This window comes from Hippocampus guttulatus, chromosome 10, assembly GCF_054856545.1.
Source record: "Hippocampus guttulatus isolate MCC_2025c chromosome 10, RoL_Hgut_1.0, whole genome shotgun sequence".
Taxonomy (NCBI): domain Eukaryota; kingdom Metazoa; phylum Chordata; class Actinopteri; order Syngnathiformes; family Syngnathidae; genus Hippocampus; species Hippocampus guttulatus.
This window is the reverse complement of record NC_141270.1, coordinates 1,881,007-1,905,020: the sequence shown is the minus strand read 5'-3', so window position 1 is coordinate 1,905,020 and position 24,014 is coordinate 1,881,007. Positions and strand designations below refer to the sequence as shown.

At 44.9% G+C, this 24,014-nt stretch overlaps 4 protein-coding genes across 7 annotated transcripts in view; 1 reads left to right on the top strand and 3 right to left on the bottom strand.

The window, feature by feature from the left end:
- The window catches only part of dachc (dachshund c), a 31,218-nt gene extending 30,292 nt beyond the window's left edge, over window positions 1–926 (bottom strand). For all 4 annotated transcript variants that reach the window (XM_086121772.1, XM_086121774.1, XM_086121773.1 and 1 more), the window contains exon 1: window positions 340–926. In XM_086121772.1, the coding sequence (XP_085977898.1) occupies window positions 340–926 (587 nt within the window). The remainder of the gene's footprint in view (window positions 1–339) is intronic.
- A 9,762-nt stretch (window positions 927–10,688) lies between these two features.
- On the bottom strand, window positions 10,689–11,592 carry mzt1 (mitotic spindle organizing protein 1). The gene is made up of 3 exons (XM_086121776.1): window positions 11,315–11,592; window positions 11,082–11,227; window positions 10,689–10,952 (listed from the first exon to the last, which is right to left on the bottom strand). Exons 1-3 carry the CDS (start codon window positions 11,364–11,366, stop codon window positions 10,929–10,931), a joined length of 222 nt encoding a protein of 73 aa, XP_085977902.1. The 5' UTR covers window positions 11,367–11,592; the 3' UTR covers window positions 10,689–10,928.
- A 102-nt stretch (window positions 11,593–11,694) lies between these two features.
- bora (bora aurora kinase A activator) lies at window positions 11,695–17,032 on the top strand. The gene is made up of 12 exons (XM_086122284.1): window positions 11,695–11,761; window positions 12,186–12,329; window positions 12,414–12,520; window positions 12,618–12,663; window positions 12,760–12,838; window positions 12,926–12,970; window positions 13,046–13,102; window positions 13,173–13,426; window positions 14,166–14,319; window positions 14,548–15,071; window positions 15,337–15,477; window positions 16,175–17,032. The coding sequence occupies exons 2-12, from the start codon at window positions 12,186–12,188 to the stop codon at window positions 16,193–16,195; spliced, it is 1,572 nt and encodes a 523-aa protein (XP_085978410.1). The 5' UTR covers window positions 11,695–11,761; the 3' UTR covers window positions 16,196–17,032.
- Window positions 17,015–23,961, bottom strand: dis3 (DIS3 exosome endoribonuclease and 3'-5' exoribonuclease). The gene is made up of 21 exons (XM_086122282.1): window positions 23,617–23,961; window positions 22,656–22,813; window positions 22,394–22,578; window positions 22,238–22,311; window positions 21,698–21,865; window positions 21,419–21,595; window positions 21,230–21,343; window positions 20,612–20,749; window positions 20,378–20,524; window positions 20,156–20,272; window positions 19,976–20,077; window positions 19,806–19,870; window positions 19,639–19,723; window positions 19,121–19,248; window positions 18,961–19,047; window positions 18,623–18,779; window positions 18,081–18,295; window positions 17,734–17,902; window positions 17,393–17,551; window positions 17,205–17,327; window positions 17,015–17,140 (listed from the first exon to the last, which is right to left on the bottom strand). Exons 1-21 carry the CDS (start codon window positions 23,833–23,835, stop codon window positions 17,072–17,074), a joined length of 2,856 nt encoding a protein of 951 aa, XP_085978408.1. The 5' UTR covers window positions 23,836–23,961; the 3' UTR covers window positions 17,015–17,071.
- Between the last annotated feature and the right edge of the window lie 53 nt (window positions 23,962–24,014).

The window sequence follows — 24,014 nt, the reverse complement described above, 5'->3', positions numbered from 1 at the left end:
TGAGGCTGTATTATCATTTATAGAATTTATATGCAGAAAAGGAAAGCTAATCAAAACATAAAACAGTTTTATGTGCTATTTTTTAATCTTATCCCGCCCAGTGTTGTATTTACGGCAAAAAATCGCGAATGGGCGGGGGAACACTGTACTGTATCGTCGTGGAGTTTGGTGAAAAACGGTGATACGTTCAATCACCTGGGATTTTCTGACTCCATCGTAGATTGCTGTCGTCCATTACAGACAAACCGAGGATTGCTCACCCAAAATCCCCACTCACACCACCGGGGTCACACACATCGAGTCATCCCCGCCCCAGAACCCCCTCGCGACCGGCCTCACCTCGCGTTGGTACAGTCGCTGTAGAGCGTCTCGAAGTCCTGCCTGGAGATGAGCTTGCATCGGTTCACGCCGGGCTGGATGGCCCCCAGTCCCCGGAGCACGCGGACCTGCTCCACGTTACACACCACCGGCGTGATGTCGAGCCGCTTCAGCTTGGTGTAGACGGTGTGAAGCCCGCCGACCAGGTGCTTGAGGAACACGTCGAAGGCCTGCGGGAGGCAAATGAGCTCCGTGTTTTTGACGGTGAACGACGCCAGCTTGGCTCCCTTCACCTCCACAAGCCGGCACTCGTTGTTCTGCGGGGTGCTCTCCACCGGGGACGGCGTGGCGTACACGGGCTTGTTCCCGATCCCGGACATCGGGACCACACCGACGCCGCCGCTCTTCAACTGGGTGCCGTTCGGGAGTAAGAGGTCCGCCCGGAATTGGTGGAGCAGTGTCGGACGCGCCGCCGGAGGAGCCGGCGAGGAAGTGGCGGAGGTGGCCGCAGGTGGAGGTGAATGAGTGGCCGGGGATGCGGAACTCGCCGCCGGGTGATGGCCGAGCGGAGCCACGGGGAGAAGAGTCGGAGCGGCGGGAGTTGCCATGTTGGTCGCGCGAGTCAGCGAACCGGTGGCGGTGAAACAACACCCCAAAAAACGGAGCAAAAAGTAAACTTTTGAGTCGAACAAAGTAACTTTGTCGCTTTGACTGCTTTGCGGGAGGGAAAGGAGCGACGACCAGAGGATGGAAGAACCGCAGAGAGCAGATTTGAGGGAGAAAAGAGATCACATAGTTGATTGCGAATGGAGGCTTGTCTCACACAAGGAGATGCTCCTGTCACATTATCATAAAGAGGAGGAGTCTGGACATATTCTCACACGAACACTCTGAGAGAGAGAGAGAGAAAGAGAGAGAGAGAGAGAGAGAGAGGGAGAGATTAGCCTACATAAACTTCAGATAAGCCTATTTACGAACGCCCAATACACATCATTCCGATTAATACTGATGATGAGTCGAAATGTGGCACCCAAAGCCTTTCTTAATAAACACATTAATATCATGGAGGTATCACTGTAATCTTCCCCGAACATTTTGGAGCCCGTGTTATGCTTGAAAATAAAATTGATGCAAGTTGATATTTTTGAAAACAAACATGCTCTCAATCCTAAACTTACTTGAAAACAAACAGAATTTCCTGAAAGGCTACCGGTTGGATAAATACGTCTGAATTCAAACACATTTGCTCAAACTACCTTTAGTTTTTAATCATTAACGACGGTCATCCATCTGAAGATACTGGTCAGATTAATTAAGACTAATTTCTTACAATGATTATTAAAAAGGAAATGGTTCAATATCAAGTATTTATATATTTTGACATTTTGTTTGTTTATTGCAACAATTCAAATCTCACCCTGAACTGAAAAGTGCCTCCTTATTATTTTCTATTGTAAAAGGTCAATTTACCAATTTGGCAATACTTTGCACAAATGACAGCCATTTTTGTTTTTGAATCAGCAAAGCTCACTACCCAATAGATTGATTTTGGGGTTTTTTTTCCTCCAGGAGAAAGAAAATACACACAGAAAATTACAAACAGTGAATCCCAAAGCACAAGCAGGTGCCTTCTTCAAGCAAATGAGGTTGGTCGTCACTCCTACTACACGGGAATGAATTTCAATCACCCCCCCCCCCATTTGATCTTGAAACCAATAAAAAGGTAGCTCAGAAAAGGCGGCATGAAAAGATGTCCAAAGCTCATAATCAGGCAGCAATAACCTTGTCTTGACAAACTGACCCTTTTACCTGTTCCGGCGCACGCACGCACACACTGCTGTCATTTACATATGGAGCTTACAGTCCTTTCAAAGTGGCTTTCACGGAACATTGTGCTGATAATGATCTCGGCGGCGAGGGAGTGCCGCAGATCTCCAGAGACCATCTCGCCGTACGACAACTTGTGTGTGTGTGTGGGGGGGGGGGGGGGGTAAAACTCAGACTGCACTCCCAACTCAAAGGACTCCAACGCTCTCTTTTTTTTTCATCCCACTCCGACAAGACTCCCGCCCCACCCCACCTAACCCTCTCCAATAAGCCCTCTTGTGTTTTTTAATTGGCAGAAATTAATCTTTAGGATGTAGATGGTAGATTTACATTCATTAAAAGTCAAGAGAGGAAGCCAGGCTTGATGCTAATCAAATCTGCTTAATTATGCTTAACATGAGTATCTCCAGAGGGAAGAGGGGCGCGAGGGGGGGGAGATAGCAAACTCCAACTTTTTACTTTTTGCCTTTGATAACTCCTGCTGAGTATGGCCTTTTCTTTGCCAAATAGAAATGTCACGACTCTGGCGCTCTCCATCTGTAGGAGAGAGGCGCGCGCAGCCGTCGGCGCTAATTATTCAAGTCCCACCTTAAACGTGCCGTTTAACCTCCCGCCACATTCGAAAATCATCCCATCTATAGGTCAATCGTCACTCGCGCCCGTCAACTGATTGCGTACTCACCTTTGGTGCTCTTAGTGCACGTTTTCCATCCGTGCAGTCAGGACACCCTGGTGGGGGAAACGGCTGTGTCTCACAACAGGAAGGTCACGGGTTTCATTTGCACAGCCGCTATTGTCGTTAAGGGCCCCTGAAATCAAACAATGCACTGATTAGCGCAAACATATCTGCTGGCTTCAGGACCTGCAAAACTTCTTTTTTCTTCATCCAGAACTTGGGCCGTGTCGTGCAGCGGTTTTTCAAATGTTTCACAGCAAGGGCCACCCAAACAAAACAAAAGAATGGCCACTGACATAACCAACTTTGAAATACAGTAGCGGAGGAGGCCTAAGTGTTCATCCAAAAACAAATGTACATTTCGTGTGATGTTTGCATTTTAACAGATTGTCATTGTTGGGTAATCCAAGGCAGGAGCAAAACAAGTAAAAATAGAACACAACAAATAACTTGCTGTGAACGGTAAAAGCGTGTTCCAAAAATTATTTAGTATCACTTCACCACCCTGCACACATCATTGTTAGCACAGCAGTAACATCACGTACATCCAAAGACAGAATATGACATAAAATGAAGGAAACACATTTAAGAGACATAACATGGCACTGGTATGTGTGCAAAATTGCATCTGTTTCGCCACTCACAATAAGATGTCAGAGTATCGTGATGACGGAGTGACTCTCAAGAGGACACCGAAGGCACTTCTTGCTTGCTTGCTTTTGACGCCTCTCCTATCACCCGCAGCAATTTCATCCTTTCCAGGCTGCACTTTGAACAATTATTTATCCAAACTTCTGCTCTTCTCCACACGTCTCTTTTGGCCAATGTGCAGTAAGATGAGGCGGGGGGGGGGGGGCATGTGTAGGTGGCTAGATCAGCCGATGAAGTGTAAATACCACTCAATCTGTTCTCATTAGAGGGGCAAAACCATACGAATGGCTTTGCCTCTATTAAAAAAAGCCCCAGGGTCTTGGATAAGTGTGTGTGTGTGTGTGTGTGTGCATGTGTGTGTGTGTGTGTGTGTGTGTCATTCCATGAAAGTAAAGGAGGGGGAGACAGAATGATGCTTTGGCATTTGTGTCTGCAGAGGGGATGTGAAATGCCACCACCATCAACGCCGCCTAATTCTCTGATACACACTTTTAATCTGAACAGACAATCCGTCTCGGCAGCCACCGTTATGATTCAAATCAACTTGGAGTGAAGGCTGTGTGTGTGTGTGTCTGTGTGTGTGTTCGCGCTCTTTTGAATGAGAGAGGATGTCATTGTGTTTTGATATGTGATTAGATGTCTTATTGGGGGTGTGTGTGTGTGTTTGTGTGTGTGTGTGTGTGTGTGAGAGACCAAGATATAACACACATCCATTGCATGCTGCCCTATGATAATGTGGATTGATTATGGATATGATAATGAGAGGCCAGCCCAGCGTCGCGACCTTCACAAGGTCTAATTGAAACAAGCGTTGGTCCTCCGAAGCACTTATCAAGTCACACAGCACATCATTAATCATGAAGAATACAAGCTGTCGTTGTCACACACACACACACACACACACACACACACGTTCTCTCTGTTTCACCAGCACACACATTCTTTGCCTTGTCCACTGTCTCGGTCTCTCTGACATACACGCACGCACACACGCACGCACGCACACACACACACACATACACGCACACACACACACACACACACACACACACACACACACATAATGCGAGCTGTCACTACAATGTGCCTGCTCTTGTCTTCTTTAAAGTGGAGTGGACAGCTCGTCCACCCCCCTGTCTTTATTTTCTGCCAGAAAACTTGATGGGAAAAAAAACAGTCTATGGTGGGATTCAAGTGGGGTTTAAAAAAAAAAACAACAACATACATACAATTTGATCCACTTGTATTTAGACAATGGCTGAGTTTTTTTCATGATGTTTTTTTTTTGCTTCTGCCTTTATATGCGAACACAATGGAATTGAAATAAATGGTGATGTGTCAATTTACAGTATGCACAGAACTGCTATCTGTCTGTCAGTTTATCTATCTATCTAGCGAGCAAGCTATCGAATCTCTATCTCTCGATCTTTCTCTCGATCTATCAGCTAGCTATCAAATCTATCAGTTAGCTAGCTAGCTATCGAATCCATCCATCTATCTATCTATCTATCTATCTATCTATCTATCTATCTATCTATCTATCTATCTATCTATCAGCTAGCTAGCTAGCTAGCTATCAAATCTATATCAGCTAGCTAGCTATCAAATCTATATCAGCTAGCTAGCTATCTCCTCCCACCATCCAACCATTTATTTAGTCTCCTCACTCTGGTCTCCAGCAAAAGCCGGCCACAGCGCACTCACGGGCGACAGTGCCAGAGCCCACCTGTTAAAAGATGAGCGATCAACATTTGCCGGCAAACTTCAGACCATCGAGCCTCGAGGAAGAGGCGAAGGCCGAGCGATGATTTTGCTCGTTTAAATATTAAATGACATATTTTTGTCCGGCATCTTAAGTTAAAATGCAACATTTTAGTGCAATTTCTGAAGTCAAAGCCTACCGTCTCCCTTGATTGCCACATTGATTGTTTTATTCCAAGTCCATCGCAATGACGGCCAAATCGTAAAAACTTTGTCATTGTCCACTAACTGCACGCGTTTGCGAGAATGTTCAACAATCCAACCAACCCGAGCAGCTGTTCACTTTGAGCCTGAACCGAAATTGAATTAGGCCGTGTTGTTTTACTAGCCGCTTTTATTAGAAGACAATTTTACAACCAAATGTGATTCCGGCTGCTGATTACGGCGGCATATGGTGCCTACCTGTTAAACACAAAGCGCTCAATGCCATCTCAACGCCTCAGTGAGCCCCCCTCGAATAAACTAACAAGCCCAATATCATACTCGTCATTGTGTAGTCCAACACTCCAAATTGCAATCAGATAAGAAAGCTGCTTTCATTATCATTGCGGGAGGGAAACACGAGAGGGGGAGGGGGGTGCAGCCAAGGTTGCTAATTGTTATTCAATTAAGCGATTGTGTTAATGAAACCAATTAATAGTTTAAAACAAGCAGGCAAATATATGATTACTATGCGTCTGAGCAGAAGACGGCTAATTACAACTGTAAATCAATCAATCCGACATTAATCGGCTTGGAAAAGATCCAAAAACAACAAAGTCACCAAAAGACTTTGGAAGTTGTTTTATTTTTTATTTTTTTGTCCAACAGATTTTGATTGCCACGGCATTATCCCGTCTAATGGCTGCTAACGATCCCTAAAAGAGTTTATGATCCAATTTCCTCGCCGTGAATTTAATTGGGAGCTAAATAGTTTAATATTAAACGTTTAGAAGTGTGTCCCGTATTTAATCAAGGGTGGTATATCGGCGCGCGCTGGTAACAAGGTCACACAACTCCTCGGAGGGCAAACACGAGGCGCTCAGATTAAGCAATAAGGGTTACAGAAATGTGAATAAATCAATTATTGAAGTCCCCTCGCAGTCAGGCGTACGTTTCCCCTCTTTGCTTCTTGTTCGTGCAGTCTTTCAGTCTCATGCGTGGAGTGGCATTTAGAGGTGGCTGTGAACAAAAGTCTCTTTACAATTAAATATTACAAAAGCGACTGACGAGAAAGGTCAACCAGATTTGTTCCGCCTACTCAGGGTTTTTTTTTTTTTAATTACATCACATTGGTGTATTTCAGGTACGCTGTTCATCATACAGGCGGGAGGTCTCAAGTCCTAACCCTCAAATTTCAAGCAAATCTTCATTACTGAGGAGAATAAAATCGGTAAGTCAGTCAAGTCCCAATGTACTTTTACTTGTCTTCTCAAATAAACGCAAAAGCGACATGAAGCTTAAAGTACGAGCAGGTCTCAGTGAGCTGGATTGTGGAGTCGACGTCCTTGTGACGGATTAAATTAGATGTCGTAGTTGTGGTGTCTCTTAGCCTTGCATTATGTCATTTTGCTTTGCTAATATATCCGCACAGAAAAAAAAAATCATTGAAACCAGCTGCGCATGACAAATCCAGAGTACTGTGTGTTCTCCTTAAGAATAAAATATTAACAGTGGAACATCAAAGGTCAAACTAAATTCATTCTGGGACATTCTGAGTTTTCCGATAGGAAAGAGTACATATCAAACAGATCAATTACATTTTGGAGTTTAATAACATTTCTCACTCAAAAGTTCGAAAATGATCACTTATGGATGGCTAACAAGCTAGCATAGCTTCAGTAATGCTCATTATCAAACTTTCAGGTCAGGCAAAAAAATGTCCTCTGGTCCATTTTTTCAAGCGTGTATTTTTGATCAGGGCCAAAACTTGAACTGTGAAAAATCTGCCAAATTTTGTTGTTGTGGATGTTACATTTAAAATCAAACAACAAACTAACGCCTCACTTTTTCAGTTTCTTGAATGCAAATTGAAAATCAAAGTTAAAAATGGGACGCTTTTTTTTTGTGTTGGATTATAAAAAAGATGAATTCGTTACTCGCGGGGGGGGGGGGGGGGCATTGATTGAAAATTGATCAATAAAAAATGCAACGGACAAACGATCCATGGGTAACACGGAATTGTCACATTTACAACACCGCGAGAGTGCAGCCATTTAACAAGACAAGCATACGAATGCTCATGCGAAAAGGAAGTCTTCCTCTTTAATTGATCATCTAATGAGCACCAAAAACTGGACTTCCATCTCATCAAAACAACGTTGTACAAAGGCTACGTTATTATTGTTCATATGCTATTCGAAATTGGTCAGCCCACCGCTTTCTTCTTTATTTCTCACTCAGAAGTTGAGCATAAACAGCAGTTGTTTTCCCACCTCGACGCACTGTCCATAATTTGGCTTTTCGCATACAAGGAGCCACTAATCAGTCTAATTATTTCTTGTACCTTCCATTTCCCGCACCAGGACCATTACGGCACCACGAGGGTCCTGCGCTTTTATATGTGAATGCCCTCGTTTATTCAGAAAAAATAATAATAACAACATACGGGCCATGGGTAATTATCAGACATACAAACATAAACACCTTTAGAAGTTTTGGTTGCCAGCGCCCGCTTGAAGTTGGCGCAGTCATGTGACCTGACCACTGCCCTAGTTGAGCAGCCCCCCCCTTAGATGTTTATGCATATATGGCCGCTAATCTACCCAGTCAGGACTGTGGGATTTGGGAATATTTTTGTTTTACGCCAGATCAAAGTGTCTGGCGGGGATCAGGAGGAACACATCAAACACGGAAGACTCCCACGCCCACACTCGCCAATCAAGCAACTGTTTTGCTTTGTGGAAAGAAAAAGAAAAGGATTCACACTGTGGGGCCTTTCTCCATCTGCACTCCGCCCCACCCCCCACCCACCCTGTGTCGAGGTCGAGCCGTGTTGCGAACTTTGGATGATCGCATCTTCATGCCTCACTCAAACTCTGTGGTGGGAAGAAACTATGTACAAAATGTTGGACGTAAGTAGATTTTGCAGGTCCGGTGGAACCTTAATTGACGTGTGTCCCGACTTTCCAGTTTTCAAGTTATGTGCTCCTCACTTTGGTTGTTTTTTTTTTTTTTTGCTTCGTGCTGTGACTCAATAATGTCAAACACACAAATACAAAATGAGAGCTGTCACAATAAGCCAAACTCCAAGTCCAAGCGAACATATTCCTGAAGTCACTCATGAGGCCACGCCCCTCGCAAGCACACTTGCATACGACTCGGTTTGTCCAGTTTACGGTAATTACTTTTTTTGTTGTTTTTCTTTGCTTGTCCTCCTCGAGCTCCATCCTCATCGTCCTTCTGCCAATAGGCTCACTTTCTGTCTAGCCTCACGACACATTGTGGGGAAAAAAAAAGAAGTAAATAAAGGTTAAAGAGGTAAAGTCATCGGCGATTGAGATTTTGATCACTTGAGTGATACCTTGGGCAGCCGTGACGTGGAGTAACGTGAACCAGGCCACGTGAACAAACATGACGGGACAGATTTGGAGAAGTGACATATTCCCCCTGCACGGCTTGCAGTCGGCTCTGAGAATGATCTGAGGCGAAGCCGTTTTGTGCCACTGGCAGGACACAAAACGCCAGTTTCTGGCATTCCAAAACTCTCTCTAATCTGAAAAACGCAAGTGCAGATTTTTTTTTAGCAAGGGTTTTTTTTCCTCAAAAGGAGTATTGTAAATAATTGACTCATTTACTATACTTTAGTACATTTCAGATTGTACTTCTTTACTTGAACTTAAAGAACCGAATCAGTACTTTTAAGTATCGATACTTCAACTTGAGTGTGAAGACTTCAACCCCCTGCACTTCATACGAGTCCGACATGATTCTTCTTTATGTGGAACACGGAGAAAAGTGTGTTAGCAGATCAAAAAAAAAAAAAAAAGGAGCACGAGGGTTTGAACTGCCGGCCTGTCAGTCAAAGCCGAAAATGCTTACGCCGACACCCATGCGCTCACACGCTGACTTCCTCTGAGGGCTGTTATTGTCAGAAGGCTTAAGGGTGGGAAGAGTAGAGGGGGGTTGGGGGGGGGACCCCTTATTTGTAGACATCTTAAAGCAGCAGTAGCAAATAAAGTTGCTCGCATGGAAGTGGACCCCCACCTACACAATGAGGCCCTAATACAAGCCCTCGAAGATGAGAGCTTTGCTTCAAGCCTGCACGTTGGCCTGTGGAGGAAAGTTGTGTGCTTTCAGCATTTTTTTTCCCCCTGGAAGATGAAGAGAGCTGTTTTGCAGACAGTGGAGAAAAGAAAACAATGCACGGTGCGCTTGCATACAAGTTGTAAGGTTGATCCCCTTCAACATACATCTGGATAATCGGTTTCTGGTATGTACAATATGGATGGCATTTCAAATAGGACATGCAACATGGCCATAAAAAAAATACATACAGTACATTTTATGTGAAAGGTTTTTTTCTTTTCCACTTGTAGATCAGTGGCGTTTGTATGGGGAATGTGCAGCCCTGAAAGACATGCAGAACGTGAACATGAACATCGAAGGGGGGAAATGCTCAAATTCAGCCAGATGGGCAGTATGTGTAACTGATACTTTACGGTACAGCTCTTGTATTGATTCTCCCCGGCGTGCACCAGTGGGGAGGCTGCATCAGCCTCAGAGAGAGGGAGAGAGAGAGGAACTGTCATAAAAATTCATTAAAATGCTCATAATACATATAGGGATGCTTCTTTTTCATACGGTTTAGTATGTTCCCTCTGAGTACCTCATAAAGGTTCAAATGGCCCCTCTGAGGTTAAATGGGGTTTACTGTACACAATGAAGTGACCCTGAAGTGAGAATATTTTCTGCTGCGTTTTGAAATCCCCTGTTGGATGACCACTCCACATTTCTGAAAAGTTTTGCGACAAAAACAAAGCCCAATCCATGTTAGGCTGGCTTTTCTAAAGGGCGGTGCAATGAAAACAGACGGCTATCAAATTGTCATTTTGTTGTCCAAATTGTCAGTTGCTAGAATAACATCATCACAACAGGAGCTGTAATCACGTCGCGTATAGGATAGAGACAGCACCAAACTCGTTCCACTGTAGTCTAATTTTTTTTACTCAAGGCTTTCCATTCGGGTTTGTTTTATAACAAAAAAAAAGGCATCGAGCTATTGATGTTGCGGCATGAAAACAAAAACTCTGTAGTTTTCATCTTGTGTGATACAGAAAATATGACTTGTAAATAGACATTTATATCACTCTTTCCGTACAGTCCTTGTACTTTTTGAAAGCTGAAGTAAATAGATAGGAATAAGGGTGTCACGGCACCACCTAGTGGCCTTTAACTGTATTGTTTTGATTTCGACATTCATACACAATATGGATGTTTACAAACATATAAACTTTTAAATGACGCTTGGAGAACGTTGGAAATTAAACACCATTAAAAATAGATTTATTATAGATGACAAGTTTTCACTTACAATTCATAACTAGCTGATGCTGAGTGATATTTTTTTCGGGATTCAAATTGACTGTCATCTGCACCCAAGGGCAGGAGAGGACACGAGGGACAATAGTGAGGCCATAATGGCTGTAGCTTCCATGGTGCAGGGACAAGAGACGGCAGCAGTCCCTTTTAGGACACCAAAGGCAACGTTTCATCTTTAGTTCGTGCAGTTTTCAGGAGCCTGTAACACAAAATAAAGACAATGTCGGTTCACCACAGTGAGCCTTTTTTTCAGTTCCCATTCAATCACACATAATTTAAGTAAATGTGAAGATATTGACAGAACAGTGCTCGACTCAAGCCCGTGTACCTTGAGGGTCTCGGAGGCTTTCCTCAGCTCCTTGATAACCGAAGACAGAGCTTCTGGGTTGATGCCCTGCTCGCACAATCTCACACAGATCGACAGAGACTCCATGTCCAGGCCTGTATTGAGCAGCCTTGAGATCTCCAGTAATACTGGTGGAAAGATACACGAAAAACAGACGTTATAACCCAGGCAAAAGCAAGCGACTAGACAACGTGTTAGTGAAATGTCTCTATTACCGTCCATAGTCTCTCGGACTGCATTCAGGTTAGCACTGGATGCACTTGCCATGGTTCTGAATGGACAGTTAGCCAACTTGCTAGATGGAAGCTATCGAAGCGCTATAAAGACCCCGCGGGAGGATATAAATAATTTAACCAAGCGAATATAAATGATTTGAATATTTTCCGATCATTTTATGATGGTTACAAACAAACGTGTCTCTTGAAAATTAGATCACCAAGCAATAAACTCGCAACAGATATTGAGCCTGATGGAGTGAATGTTGAGAAGCCGGAAGCGGATGTGACGCCAATAGTCCTGATTGGTTGTTACGGATTTCCTAGAACGTTTCTATTGGCTGCCGGGTTGCGAGGACGAAATTGAAATAGCGTCCAAAAACGCCTAAAGACACTTCCTCCATTCAGTAGTGATTGCGGTATTAAAGTGTTTGATTCTTCGATGATGTGAGTATCACAAAATATATACATATCTAATCTACCATTTGGTTTTATCTCAAAAGAACATCGCGTTAGACAAAAGGTAACTTTCGAACGAAATAAGGAAACCAAGGTAAGGTCGAAAAATATGTCTTCTAGCAAATTTCCCTCAAACATTTATTGATCCAAGTCTGATATTTGACCTGATGAAAATATCACGGCACACCACCAAACAAAATGTCATTTGAAAAAAAATGTAAAATTGACTTAATGCCCGAGTGGTGTGCTTGTGGAAGGACATTTCGTTGTCCACCCTTTTACTTACTTTACTCGCTTCGATAGATGAGTAAAGATACATTTGTCATGGATTAATAGTGGTTCGGACCATCAAAGTGGGATTACAGAATTAACCTCGGTAAACAATTTGTTTTGGTTATCTTTATTATCAAAGATGGGGGACCACCCGGAGCCACATGTCACTCCAGAAACACCAGGGAGAACCTCAATAAGAAATCCATTTGAAAGTCCCAATGACTACCACCACCTCCGCGAGCCCCTGGTTCCCAGTCCGTCTGTTTTCAAGTTATCCCAAGCTGTGAGTTGCGTCTATTCATCCTGTCCGCATTTAATGTTCTGTCTTATTGTCTATGCTGTGTCTGAAATTGTCACTTTTGCACAGGCTCCCTCCGGGTTCAATTGGTCAATCGAGGATATGGCCAGTCTGCTTCCAGTGCACATCGATCCAGAGGAGATTCAGCGACAGTCATTTTACCTCAGCCAAACAAGGTATTTTATTGAAGTGCTGCAATCAAAGTGCATGAAATGCCTTCAGGAAGGGTAGCAAGTTGGCTTAAAAGTATCTTTTTCTTTTTGGAATTTGAAGGATGGACTCTGACATTGAAGAAAAACGTCAGAATGCTATCGAGCAGGTATGTTACGATGCAAGACTAGACAATTGATACATTTTTGCATCACTGTTGTCATGCCACATATCATATCAATTTCTTGTCTGTATACCGATCCAGTTTTTTACCAAAGGACCAATTGTGCCTTCGCCATGGTCTACGTCAGACCCCCGGAGAATACCTCACGCATCTAAGACCGGTATGCTTCCTCTCCCAATATCTTTTTTGACATTATCTGCATTCAAAAGTTTAGTTTTCTTCATATCATATTGTTGTGCATCCTCAGGGTCTCTGTCTCCGATGCTGGAGGAGGAGTCAGAAAAAAAATCAGGTCAGTACTTTTTCATGAAGGTCGGAGCTTGTCTTTTCCCCTCGCCGTTAATTAACTTTTAAGTTTGTGTTGCAGTTGCCTCTCAGACAATTCTCTCGTTACCGGTGGCCTTTGATTTGGAGAGACTTCTCGGTAAGCCGATAATAGCTGAAGTCCGGGCGGCGGGTGATTGCGCCGTGATGTCACGGTGTTCATCTCCTAGGGGAATATTACCGCACCGAGGAAGCGGCGAGCGATGGCTCTCAGGAGAGCCTGAGCCAGTCCTCCTTGAGGCGTAAACTTTTCCTGGATGGCCAGAGCAGCTGCAGCGGCTCCGACAGCTCCAGTCCACCGAGCCCAGACAGAGGGCATTCTCGGGAAGTGAGGCCGTTGACCCAGGAAGAAGATTTTGTGAGTCAAGCTGCCATGTTTTCATCCCCTGTATCCTGCGGTGTGTCTGCTTCAACGCCCTCTACGGTGAGTAGGGGGGAAAAAAACCCACATATAAAAATGGTACCTCGAGTTACAAGCCCGCGCTTGGTCCATTTTATATATATTTTTTTTAAATTTGTCAAATGTGAGTGTAAAGAGAGATTTTAAAAGAGATTTTTTTAAAGATTTTTTAAAAGATTTTAAAAATGTTCACATTTTTAAATGACCACTCTTTTTAAGAATAGCCTTTGAGGTTATACATGTGCTCTTCGGAGGCTACCTGTTGCAGACCCCTGCTTGAAAGTATTCCTGTTCTTACTGTCTCGCGCTCAAAAAAGGGAGACTGTTGTATAACATGTCTTAGTCCCCCACCATCACCCCCTCCCTCATACATTCCCTTGTTTCACCGTCTTCATTGTTTATGTCTTGTGACCTGTTGTAACTGTCATATGCTTGTGCAGGAGTTTTTTGCCTCACTCAAATTATCCTCAAATGAGGGTAGTTCGAGCGTGGTTTTTTTTTCTCCCCCTGTCCCTCCCTTGTTTCTGACTTTTGGGTTGAGTGAACGCTGGCGCGTTTTGGCTGCCGCTGCTCAACCCGTATTGTTTTGTGTTTTTTGTTATTGTAAAGTGTCCTTGGGTGTCTTGAAAGGCGCTTATAAATAAAATCTATTATTATTATTATTATTATATACGAGTGAATTGGCTTGATGACGGAACAAATGAAACTCGTACATCAAAGAACCAAGTTAAACATTCATTTCTTTTTCGACGCTGCTTGACAGAGTCAGTTCTCATCCAGTCCCATCCAGACTGGCTGCTTCCGGGACTGCAGCAGCGCCAGCCCGCTCTTCCCTGATAGGTCATGCCCTGCGGACGCGGCCTCGCCCATTGTTTCACCCATCGTCGCACATACCCAGCGCACACCCACAGGCCCAGGTATGAGAGTGGATTTTATCCAAGAACTGTCCCTTCATTTTCTATTGCGCTTTTGGGAGAGGAAACTAAAGCAACACGACGGCTAAAAATAGTGAATGGAAATATTTTACAACTAATAAAAAGAGAATCAAATTTGGCCCTGAAGCACAAAAGCTCTCCCACCCTGCTCTAAAACTCATGTGTGATGTTTTTGGGGGGGGGGTTTCTTATTTTTGTGATCCTCTTCAGCCGAGTGGAAGCGACCTTGTAGTTTGACTCCCCACAGCATCCCCCTGGATGTGAACGTCCCCTCCTTTGCCATGAGTCCGGACGTGGAGGGCTGCTCTCCCATCCGGAGCTGTTCTCCACACCAGCGCCATCCCCGAGCGAATCCCAGGCCTCGATTCCGTTGCTGCACCACCCCGCCCCGAATTGCCCCCGTCCTCAATCCCAAACTACCAGACGCCCAGGAGGCCGAGGACCCACCGGCCGAACTCTCGATGGATTCTGATTTATCCTCCCCTCTGGCTCGGGGCAATAGTGCTCCCGATGTGGAGAACTTGGGATTCAGTGACACTGTGAAGATGGAGAACGAGCAGGAGTTCAGGATGGAGGAGAAACTGGAAGAAGAGGATGAGGAGGGGGGAAACGGGGGTCTCTCTGGACGGCTGACCAGCTCTCGGATGGGCAACGTGTCGGCCACGGAAAACTCCCAAATGTGTCTCTCTCTTTTGACGGAGCGCAGCAGTATACGCTATGATTCCAGTATGCAGGTTTGTGTTTTTTTTATTTACTCAACTACAGTTTTGTTGTCGAAATTCAATTTCACGTTTTTTTTTTTTCTTCAAATAAATATTCCTAAAACCTGACATTTGAACGTGAGCGCAAATGACATTCACGGGGGCGTGAAGACTTTTTCATCTCTTCAGATAACATAGGCTCCAGCTCACCAGTGCCTTTGGCTATTAAAAAAATGAAGGAAATGAAAATGTTCCGTCAGTCTAACAACCAGACATTTGCGTGCTTGGCCTCGTGTAGGTGGACAGCGGCTACCAAACGACCTCGACGACGGCCGGCAGTCTGATCGACGGCCTCGCCTCGGACTATCACGGCAAAGAGTCCTTCAGCGCCAACCTCGCCGAAGAGACCTCCCACCTCACCAAAACCTCTAAAGTCAAGGTACCGGTATCACCAGAACTGCTCTGACACACTCTACTGAACATACTCTGCATGCTACACGAATACACTCGCCAAATCGTTTGGCAAAATCATTTTTGTGGATTTTTACATTTTGCTACACCTGCAAGTTGGAATTTTGAGTTGAGCACTTTGGGTGTCGTGTCTCGTTGTGGCGTAATGTGCCAGCCCTCATTGAGGTTTTCTGGATGAGATGCAGCATAATTAGAACAAGAGGCAGAGAAGGTCCTCAACTACTGTAAGATCAGAGCAGACAGAATACGCACCTGGGAGTATTGTCATATACCGTTTGTTAAAGCAGCAATTGTTTGAAGGTTCATAATTACCGTAACATTGACACAAATTTTCATTACCGTGTCGGTAGCGTTTCACATGAAGTTGCGTAAACGTTTTGGTGTGTAAATGTTCAAAGTTTCCGTTTTTTTTTTTTGGAAACTTCACCCGGGAGTGACATAAGTTGAAGCAGTCACGCTTTGCCACTTACTTGGAGAACAAAGTCTTTTAAAAGGTTTAAATGTGTTTAAAGCCTGCGGGTTGGGTTGAAAAAAAAAAAGCACATTCTTATATATGCTCTGATGTATCAGCTTTTTGATTTCTTGCAGGTGGGCCTGTAATTCACTCCCTGCAATCAACTGTCATTGTAGGAAATTAAAATTCTTAACTTTTTGTCCTTTTCAAGGTGTGGTATCCTCATCACTGAACTGTTTCACGCACGCATCAAGAGGGACACCCACTTCTTGCAGGGTTTTTTTTTTTTTTTTTTAACAGTACTTTAGTTCTCCACAAATGTTATTGGAGGCATTAAATGAGGTTGTACAGCGAGTTATCACACAGCGGTGCTGGCAAATCTGAGGAAAAGTAGCTGGCCGCAGTTTTCTGAGGTGCTGCCATAATCATGCAGGCAATATCAAATGTGCTGTATTTTTTAAGGAAACCTATGACCGTGACTTTTACATCGATTTTTTTTTTAACTCTCCAGTAAGGTTCATCAGGTGGCATGCATGAATACTGAACTTAACAGAATGACTGATGTGTTTGCGCTTCAATGTATTATTTCTGATGTGTTTCATGATTTAAGTCACAAGAATCAAGGCTGAGTAATACTTGTCACTTTAACGAATGTCAACATGACAATCTTACTTTGTACGTATGTTGGTGGTTCGCACCTCTTTCTGTGACGCAGTGTGAGCAATGGACTGAAAATGCACATCCGTTTTTCATTCACAAATAAGAGAAACTCGAGGCCACGTACATGATGCAGCAGAAATTTTAAATGCCGCCGACTGAAATCCATGATGGCATTTTTCTGGACCCTTATGAGTTATTCAGCATCCTTGTGTCACTTGAAAGGCGCTGCATAGGGTTCTGCTCTATCGAATGGTATTTACAGTACCGGGTCGGTGTGTTAAAATGACTTACAATAGTGGCATAGGACGTATTCTTAATTCATAATTTTCACTCTAAAAACTAAATAAAAATATGAAGCTCCTTTGAAATGTAAAAAAAATAAAATAAAACGTTTGTATGATACAATTTTATTAAATTGTCGAGTCCGGTTCTTGATGCAACATGGCGATTAACTATGCAGCCTGGGCTTCTTGTTTTGCGTTTCACCGGCCGTGGCCAAAACACTTACACCCGGGATCTGAAGGGAGAAGGGAGAGAATGTCACTTGCGGAAGATGGCGTCTGTATTTGCGCAACTCTTACCACAGGCTCGGTCAAGGCCATGCGTATCTTCTGGTGCTGAATGTTGGAGTCGTCCAGGGTGACGGTGACCTTCACCCGGTCAAATATACGGAAGGTGTGCCGCTCCACAGTCAGAGACGGATACTGAACACAGAGCGCGGTGGCGGTTAAACGGCAGACCCTCGTAACACGCGTTGCGCCTTTATTACCTCCTCATCAAATACGAGGTTCAGGCCGCTCTTGTCCTTGCCGTCGAAGAAGACCGTCCCCTCCAGGCCGAACTTGGGAATGAGGACGATGATGGCGTTCTTCCTCACGAATAGGACGAATCCTTCCTCGCTCAGGACGCCTCGGCTCTTAAAGAACAACTAGCAAGGGAACAAAGCAGGCTGCTATAAGTACTATGCAGGACATGTGACTGCACAACATTTTTATTTATTTTAATGTACTTGTATTTAAACGTGCACGACTCTTGGGGGATTCTTATTTTAACCCAAACCGGACCTCATTTGCACAGGGACGAACTGAGCGCGTCTCCATTGATGCTTACCTGTGTATGGAAGGCCACAGATGCCCTCTGAGCGTACTGGGACATTTTGTGTCTGTAGTTGAGGTTGTTGCACAGCGCCGATTGTTTGTGTTTGTCCGTCAATTCCGGGTAGGTGCTGTCCGCTCCAATGGCCACGGCCAGAAGGCGGTGCACGATGATGTCGGCGTACCTGCGCACCGACATTCAGTCGGGAAGAGGTTGGAATACAGCACTTGTTTTTTTTTTGTTGACATCCAGGTGGCAAAATTGTTTTTTTTGGGGGGGGGGGGGGGTTGAGCAGAGGGGGGGGGGGGACATTTTTGGCAATGGATTTTTTTTCCTTTGTTTTCAATTCAATTGCGTTATACCTTCGAATGGGCGACGTGAAGTGTGTGTAAATGGGCGAGGCGAGACCGTAGTGGTGGAAGTCGCTGTCCATGCCCGAGCAGAAATAGACGGCCTGCATCATGCAGCGAGTGGCCAGGATGCGCAGCAACGTGTTGAAATACGCAAAGCCGTCCACGTTGGCTGCTTCCAGCGAGTCGGCCAGCGCCTTGGCCGAATCCGTACGGAGCAGCACATCCTAAATCACCAAAACAAAAAAAAAAGTCGACCCTCCAAATTGCACGCCATCTGTTCGATCGATTTCTTTTCAGTTTTTGCCATAATTCTACCCGTAAGAAATAAAGTGCAACTGATTTTAAACCAAATAAAGTTCAGCTTTTCTATTACACTTTTTTTCTGACGTGTGTGTGGTCAAAAACATTCCCGGGGTAAAAAAAAAAAGAAATAAACTATTTTTTATGCATTTACATTTTCGCAACCAATGATGAGACACCCTGTCGTTATCTGTGTCTTCATTTTATTGGTTGTTAATGTTGTGCAGCCCATGAACAAGTTCTTGACCCACCTTGGACTTTGCTGCCTTCAGGAGAATGTCGTAGTTGGAAGGCGGTGGTGCCGGATGTTTCCTCAACAGGGCGCACTCGGCAAACTCGTCGTAGATCTTCTGGGCGACTGAAATGTTGGCCAGCAACATGAACTCCTCCACCATGGAGTTAGTCTCCCTGATGTGACAAAGAAATTCCAGTTCAGTGAGTATGACAATCAATTCCATTGACTTGCTTTCCCAATCAGTTATCCCCTCTTCCTTGCGAGTGTATTCGTTTTGCATTTGTGGCTGACTAACCCGCTCGGTGAAGGGCAGAAAGCCACCATGGCTCCCCTGCGGTTTTTGGAAGGACTTACATGAGCTCTTTGGTCTGGAGCTCAATGGGGTCGTGGGTTTCGCTGTCCATGTGAAAGCGAACCTCCAGGGAGGACAACGTCAGCGCCCTGATGGAGATGATGAATGACATTTTTGTCATTAACCGAGTACAAAACATCCCGCTTTTTCGGCAGACCTCACCCTTTCTCGATCCTGCGCTTCTTCAGGATCTTGGCGAGCTTGTTGAGGCCGCGCAGGCTTTCGGTGATGTCGTCATTCTTGCCTGTATCGTCGATCCTCATCTGGGCCTCGGCATACGTCAGAGACGCCTGAAATTGAATCAGGAGACGGAGTTACGATCAAGTACCATAAAATTCGGACAAGACGGGAAATTTTAGTTTAGTTTAGTTTTCAAACCCCAAGTGAAGGCTTATTTATGGATATTCCTGATCGCATGAGTGTCAGGTTGTCATTGAGTCTTAGTTTCGATTTAGCTAGCCAAAATCACGTTGACCGTTCATGAAGTTTTTGATGAGCCGTTTTGCTTTTCTCTCAGTTGTCTGACAGTGCGAAAAAAGTTCAGATTTTTCTATTTAGTCGGTCGGGGTGGCTTACAGACCACTAGACTCAATGGACTATTCCATCCATTTGCACCAGAAAAAAATCAAAAGAGGTCCGTACGAGGCCGTGCTCATTTGCATGTTTACTTCATGACATACCTTGGAGTTGATGACACTTTTCGTGAAGCGCGTTTTCACAACTTCAGCCTTTTGATTCATTTCCCAGATTGACGAGAAAGACAGCCTTGGGGAAAAAACAAAACAAAAACATACACAAGTCAGTCGGTCGGAAATAATTGGAGAGACGGCGGCGTGGAAAGCCAAACCTGTCCACGTTGGAGCGGAGCGAACACAGATTGGAGCTGAGCAGCTCGGGAACCATGTCGATCCTCTGTGGGACGCAACACACGCATGTAAATTGCTCCGCTAAGGCATGACGACTGACGGAATTTGCGCACGCGTGCTTTGGTCAGTCAGCACTTGGGATTGTCCTCACTTTCCCACAGAGGTAAACCGTCGTGCCTCGGTTGGCGGCCTCTTTGTCCAGAGCGTTCCCGGGTCTGATGAAGTGAGTGACATCGGCGATGTGGACTCCCACCTGGAGCAAAAACACACACCTGAGATCGCAGACGGGGCGCGTGACAAATACGTGGGAGCGTGCGTACGAGACCTCTACCTCAAAGTTGCCGTTGGCCAGCTCTCTACAGTGGAGCGCGTCGTCGATGTCTGTGCATCCGGGAGGATCCACGCTGCACACTGTCAGATGCCTCAGGTCCTCCCTGCCCACGATGTCCTGCAGGCACACGTAAGCAAAAGGATCGAGACACAACATATATATATATATATATATATATCGTAATTTATTTACAGGAACAAAGATTGGAAAGATGTCATTTACCTCTGGTTTGATGCTCCATGGCGTTTTGGGAAGAAAACTAAGCACGGCCTGGGAGAAGGCCTGATGGGGAACGTCGTGCTCCAGCAGCAGGACTTCTTCTTCCGTCTCCTTTTCCCCCGCCGCGCCCAAAGTACGGACAAAGTGACCCTAATGAAAAGGAAACGTCAATTGTAATTGTCCATCCAGATCACATCCAGGACTTAAATAAGGTCAACGGCGATGGCACCGACGCACATTTGGATATCTGGAGTCTTTGGGCCAGCCGTCGATGGCCACCATGATCCTCTGGCCTGCTAATGTGGACGCTTGGCGGGTTTCGATGCGGATGCGTGGAATGCAGCGGTCGGCCGGCGTGAAAAGGTGGCGTGTCGACTAAAGGAAAAGGAAAAAGAAGAACCCACTTCGTATGGTCTCTATCACAGATTTTCACAGAATCCACTGTGCTTAACGCTACCATACACATCGTGGCCAAAGGAGTAAGCTTTGAAGCTATTTTGACAGAGCACTACCGATCTATTAGACATGGCTAATAGAAGCTCCTCCCCTTACTTCGACATATTTCCCTTAGCGACAAGAAACCACTATCCCGTTTACTTTTGGTGTAATTCCACAGTCTGTTACTAGATGGCAGCACAACGGGCTTGAATGAAGAGCAAAAAACAGGACGTATTTCAAGACCAGCCCAGTTTTTGCTGAAGATGACTGAATGTCAACTCCTCTTCAGTCCTGCTTTTTATGCCTACAGAAGGCAACAGCTGTTGGGTCCATTTCATAATTGTTGGGTAGCTGCTTTTTGGGAGAAGAAAAATATATATTTGAAGGCGATATTGCCCCGCCGTAGTCTGACATTACCTCTTTGATTTGAGAGATATTGAGCATGCCACAGAAGGGCCTCCAGTTCCTCTTGATGATCCCCACTATCTTGCCTGTCGGCTTCCTGTCGACATCCCCTGCGCAACTTCTCAGCTGCTCACGAACAGAGAGACCGTCATCAAGCAGAGAAGTAGACTCATAACCGGACTGCGCCCAACAGCAACTTACAGCATCCTCCTCCTGCTCCTGCTCCTCTTCTTCGGTAGCGGTGTCGTCTTTGGCCGAGCCCACATCCTGCAGCATGATGGAAGACGGTGCCACCCATTGACTGCGCGGCAACAACTGCACGGCGACCACATCTTGGTGCACGGCTCTGTTGAGGTGCTGAAGGCCCTGGATCAGAACCTGGAGAGTTGTGAAAAAGTGAGCGTAACACAGAAATATACTTAAAGGTAAGATGCTGTGCACATGTTGCTATGGATATGTAAAAGCGCTTGGGCGACATACCTCTGTGCCGTCTTCCTCATCTTTTTGAATAAAAACTTTGGCCTCCAGATAGTTGTCCCTGCTGGCCTTGAAGGTCCCCTGGAGGAAGGAGCCGCTTTTGATGCCAGCCTGGATCCTGGACAGCGGGAGATGCTCGGGAAATAACACCCTACTGCTGGCGATGTCGTTCTGAGGTCGGGAAAGAGGCCATTTGCAATGTCGCAATTGCCACAATTCAAGCTGTTTGAACTCATTCCTAAGAATTATGCGCGACTTTGCAATTTTAATCATTCGCTGCGAAACGCTTTACTACCGAGAAATAAAAGTGACAGAGGCATGTTTGCCACTCGTATAAAAATAAGTCATTCCTTCTCTAAGCAGTGATTATCAAAGTGTAGTACGGGCACCTCAGGGTTCAGGTAACGGCCAATCACAGCTCACCTGCTTTCAGAGTTTGGCCATGTAACGTTCGCAAGAATGCCGCAACATCTGTTGTGATTTTAGGCTGCAACAACCACCATGAAAACTCCTGAGAAATCCATGAGGAACTCATTTGCTTACCTTGTCATCATTTGACAAGGCGAGGCGATCCACGAGTTCGGGATTTGCGATCAGGCCCTTCACGTACTCCTCGACTGGCGTGAGAACAAAGGACGCATTGGTATGCGATTATCACCGCAATCTGGCAATTCTAAAAGGCTCGACAAAAAAGCTTACATTTGTACACCAACAGACCGCTCTCTTGTGCCTTCTGCTTATTAGCGATATCATTCGTTAGTAGCACCAGCTTGGGGTCATCGGGCTTTGCCAGGTGCTCGCTATACCACTTGGCCGCCACACGGATAGCTCGGTCATTGCGGTCATTGGCGCTCTCCCCCGGTTCGCGTTCGATGAATGTCTCACTGTAGGAATAAAAGGAAACTAATAATCCTGTCCTAAGGAGAAGCCAAAAGAGAGATGTGGTGATGCACTTTGCTACCTGTGGTGCTCGTTGGTAAATGTGTAGAAGTGTCTTTCCTCCTCGTGGATGAGATCCTTGAGACGTTTGTAGACCGGCGCGCTGCGGTGGCGTACTTCCTGCAGAACGGTCTGGAGGATCACCACGTTGCAAATCACAGGGTGCTCCAAAACATCGATCTGTGAGATACCAAAATAATGTGCGGTTGTTGGAAAATTCATTATGAGCGTAATATGAGCCGCGAGAGTGGCTGCCTTTCCAGCAGCTCCTATATTTTGTTGTTCTACTTCTTCCTTTCGTAACTTTGCTGCTGTGAATTGGGAATTTCTCCATTGCGAGACTAATAAAGGTTTTCTTATCTTATCTTATCTTATATCTGTGCTAATTTCTGTTAGCCTGTCTACGGAGTTTGGCATTGCGAGACAGCATTGAACAAGTAGACTTCTGTGAGACGAAATAATACGGTTCTGTTGAATTGTTTGGTGTTTAAATATACAATTAGTTTAATTATCTTTTGTTTCAAATGCTTTTCTTTAGTCAAATGGGGAGTACAGTTTTTACTGGCTAACCTCAATTTAGTTGTATTTAACATGGGGAGGGGGGTTTAAAGTACATTTGCATTGCAGTTTTTAAAATAGTTTCTTTGAAAACACATCTCGATAAGTTTTTTCGTTGAACTTTTAAGAGAAATTCATATTCAGTGCACTCTACTTTTCTTAGTGTTTTTGTTTTGTTTGTTTTTTAGGTGGAAGCCCACTTGGTGAAATAAAGTTCGAGAAGGGGAGAGGGGGCACAGGATTGTATATCATACACTTGGCAATTCAGGTTTAACTACAAATTAGACTTAATTTTGCAGCATATCATCACAGAAGCAGAGCGAAACAATGGTAATGCTTACAAATTCTGCCTTGTTTGGTTTGCAAGCTCGATTGACAGCCTGATACAACACCAGAATGTTTTGCTGTCTTTGCCGCTCTCTTACCTGATGCAACACTACATTGGTGTCGGGGACGAGGTAATGCGAAAACGAGCACAAGTTGCTCTCGATGCATGCTTCTCTCTGCAGCACAGTGGACTCCTGGCGGCACTGGTCGCACGCCTCGCTTCCGCACCAAATGTCGTCTCGCAGATAATGCTCGCGCACTATTTTCATCACCCGGCCGCCCCGAGTCTTCTTAACGAAGGTTTTAGATTTCAACATGATGACGACGTGGGTATTTAAAAAGAGTAAAACTTGGGCGTTTCGGCTATCATTTGATTCAAAGTAAAAACTGAACGTCCCATGTGAGGATGCGTTTCGCCGTTCTGTGGGCCGACTAAAACAAACCACAGGCCTTGACAAGAAGCGTTCTTTACACACGTAACGAACGGTATTCACGT

Coding starts and splice junctions, on each gene's coding strand:
- mzt1 (XM_086121776.1), bottom strand. CDS start 11,366: ATGGCAAGTGCATCCAGTGCTAACCTGAATGCAGTCCGAGAGACTATG. Junction 11,228..11,314: donor AGTCCGAGAGACTATGGACG/GTAATAGAGACA, acceptor TCTTTCCACCAG/TATTACTGGAGATCTCAAGG. Junction 10,953..11,081: donor AAGCCTCCGAGACCCTCAAG/GTACACGGGCTT, acceptor TTTGTGTTACAG/GCTCCTGAAAACTGCACGAA.
- dis3 (XM_086122282.1), bottom strand. CDS start 23,835: ATGTTGAAATCTAAAACCTTCGTTAAGAAGACTCGGGGCGGCCGGGTG. Junction 22,814..23,616: donor CCAATGTAGTGTTGCATCAG/GTAAGAGAGCGG, acceptor GGTATCTCACAG/ATCGATGTTTTGGAGCACCC. Junction 19,249..19,638: donor AAAGTGTCATCAACTCCAAG/GTATGTCATGAA, acceptor ATTCAATTTCAG/GCGTCTCTGACGTATGCCGA.
- bora (XM_086122284.1), top strand. CDS start 12,186: ATGGGGGACCACCCGGAGCCACATGTCACTCCAGAAACACCAGGGAGA. Junction 12,521..12,617: donor TTTTACCTCAGCCAAACAAG/GTATTTTATTGA, acceptor TGGAATTTGAAG/GATGGACTCTGACATTGAAG. Junction 12,839..12,925: donor ACCTCACGCATCTAAGACCG/GTATGCTTCCTC, acceptor GTGCATCCTCAG/GGTCTCTGTCTCCGATGCTG.